General features: G+C 32.8%; 1 protein-coding gene across 8 annotated transcripts in view; it reads right to left on the bottom strand.

Moving 5' to 3' along the window:
• Nucleotides 1–344: 344 nt before the first annotated feature.
• LOC119636177 (neurotrimin) overlaps nucleotides 345–3,011 on the bottom strand; it is an 83,339-nt gene continuing 80,672 nt past the window's right edge. For all 8 annotated transcript variants that reach the window (XM_038031400.1, XM_038031373.1, XM_038031417.1 and 5 more), the window contains 2 exons: nucleotides 2,358–2,413; nucleotides 345–738 (listed from right to left, as the gene is read on the bottom strand). In XM_038031400.1, the coding sequence (XP_037887328.1) occupies nucleotides 433–738; nucleotides 2,358–2,413 (362 nt within the window). In that variant the 3' untranslated portion in view covers nucleotides 345–432. The remainder of the gene's footprint in view (nucleotides 739–2,357; nucleotides 2,414–3,011) is intronic.

The following is a 3,011-nucleotide window of genomic DNA, read 5'->3' as shown; positions in this document are numbered from 1 at the left end:
AAACATTTATGTCTTTATCTGTATTTATCAAGTATGCATTTAAACATCAATAGATGTATATATGTATGTGTATATGTATTTATGATTCTATGAGTGTTTTCATTTATGATTGATTATCCCCTTTTTCTTATACAATTAACACTTGTTTATAATCTTATGTATATATAAATACATTTCAATTAAATTTTATTAATTCACTATTTGTCACTGCTCTTGCCTGCGCATATACAATATTCATGTATTATGTATATTCATATATATATATATATATATATATATATATGTATATATATATATATAAGCTATTCTTGTTGTTGTTGTTGTTGTTGCTGTTGCTGTTGTTGTTGTTATCATCGTTTTATTACATTTTAAATTTAATTGTTGCAATCATTTATTTTGATTAATTACATAGTTTTGCCTTTGATTGGCCTATTAACTCGCATTTATATTTAAATGACTTTTAGTTTTTCTCCTTTCTCTGTCATTATTGCTGCGTTGATTGCTGTCATTTGTTGACGATAATGGTAGCAGTAATAAGAATAGATTGCGTGTTGATGTCAACAGTGCTATTAATGTTGACATTGTTATTAATTTGACAAGCTCCCATTGTTTGGTGGGTGTATGTGATGCATAACTGCCATAAATGCCAGCATCAGAGCCGCGCTCCTTATACAGACGACCGTTTTGATTGCGTGCGCTGTCTTCATGTCTATTTTCTTTAAGAACAATTTCATTTTTCTATAACATTTTAAGAACGAAAGAAACAAAAAAAAAAACAAAAAAAAAAAAACCAGAAAAACGAAAACAAGAACAAAAAGAGATAATAACTACATATACCATAAGCAGAGTAGCTTTACAGTTTATTTTACATTTATTTTAATATGTTTGGCTTGGCTTGGCTTTGAAATTTTACTAAAAAATACTCTCAACATTAAAATTTCAAGATAAGAGATAAATTTCATTAACTTGGCTTTATTTCTTTTCATCGCTTACTTAGGATCTCATTCGCCATCAACAACATAAAGATAAAGATAGCCTGGACACGTAGATAGGACACGATCTATAATGAGATCCGAATTTCTAAAACGATTTTACTCCTCTTAACTATCCTCTACTGTAGGTGTGCAAATAAATTCAAATGTATTTATAAATTATACACACTATCTGCGATCCCTTTGCTTGCCTCTTGGACATCTTGTGAATGCCCTGACGATAGAAACTTTGCGGTACCAAGGTAAAATACGCGCCGGTTCCTTTTTAGCAGATCTTCAGAGATCTACAGAGATACTGTTCTGCTAAATACAATTGCATCGATCTGAACCAGCGATAATTAGAAGAGACCAAATCTGGAGAATATACCGTAACTGGAAGAGATTCTCAGACCAACTTGAAGATAGATCACTTTCTGGATTACTTTTGTCCAGAAACAGGCCAGAAAAGACTTTTTTTTTTTGCAAGAAATCTCGCGAGTTACTCTCGAACTATCTGATAGCCTACCGCATTTTTACTCCTCGGTACGTCGGACTACATTGGTAGTTTTTCTTCTTTAGTTTGAAGCGGAATAAAATGCAGTTCCATGGATGACATTCATCTTTTTAAACACTACTTACACTAATACACTGAAACGTATACCGTGCAAGCAGAAATATCCAAGTTACCTATAATATAGGCAAAATTTAGGTGAGAGGGAACGCGTCACGTACATTTTATAAAGCAACAAATTTCAAAACGCAAAATTTATTTGCACACCTAATATATATATATATATATATAAATATAAGGACACAGTGGGAATTCAAATATTTTTGTTCTTGTTGGCGGTTTGTTTTGTGGCAGCCGCCCATCGTCCTGCACTTGCGTACCTTGAAAACGCTAACGCTCTTCGAGGAAATGCTTAATTTATTTACGCATGTAATAAGGATTTCAGAGATAATTCTTCACATATGCCTTTTGGGCAAAATGAAACAGACTTCTAGGCGAGACTTTTCTCTTCTGTATGAGTAAATTTATCGAAAATTTCGAAAAAGCATTATCTGATCGTTTTTAATCCTTAGATCGAGCGTAGGCCAGTCCGACAAACTAAAAAATCACGACAAGTGCGCCGAGTCCTATCTCTTCGTTTGCTCGTTTCATACTCATTATAAGAATGGATCTTGAAAATGAAATAACGAGAATAGTGCATCCGTTTTAGCGGATATTTCAGATTTCAATTTCAGATTTACGTATAGCTGTTTCTTCTCAATTACATTTATCTTAATAAGATACTTAATGTCACTATACGGGAGTCAAGTGTGATGTTAACTATACGTTTTCCTTTTAAGCCAATTACTGTTAATTACCGTTGCCTTTAAACTCACCGTAACTTCATTGAGATCCTCATCTCTGTGCGTTTTCTTGCCGGGACGCTCCATCTCTGTAACAAAAAGGAGATTTAATTGTAATTAAATTGATTACGTAATGCTGCGGGGTTTAATAAAATGACTGCATGAAAACTAAATGACTTTCCGACTTGCAAGAGAATAATAAAACTGAATATAGATTCATTATGCTGTACTTGCTGACATGAAAATTTACAATATCCTCCTCATTGTCAACAAGATTAACACGAAAATGTGAACAATGAAATTAGAGATTAATAACTTGCCTCTAACATGCTATATATATATATATAGAAGCGGAATATTTGCGAAAAGCAAAAAAAAAAAAAAAATGGATCGAGTCACGTGCATTGAATTGCAATATTCGAACGGTCAAGATGGGGGCTTGGTTTACAGTAGTCGACCTCAAATAAACTTGACGCACAATTTTTGCGTTTGAGCACTGAGATGTCGACAATGTATATGATTTTTATCAGTGTCGAATCAGAAATTGTTCGACGATAAAATTCGTTTTCGAAACGCATATTGAAGGCGAAAATAAAGCTAAAAATATTCGATAGAATTAGTGAATATAAAGATTAACGCATCTTATCACTGACGAGAATTCCAAAATATCGTGAGGGGCAAATAATT

This window comes from Glossina fuscipes, unplaced genomic scaffold (genome assembly GCF_014805625.2).
Source record: "Glossina fuscipes isolate IAEA_lab_2018 unplaced genomic scaffold, Yale_Gfus_2 0, whole genome shotgun sequence".
In the NCBI taxonomy this organism is placed as follows: Eukaryota; Metazoa; Arthropoda; class Insecta; order Diptera; family Glossinidae; genus Glossina; species Glossina fuscipes.
The sequence above is the reverse complement of the archived record's forward strand: the minus strand, read 5'-3'. Positions and strand labels throughout refer to the sequence as shown.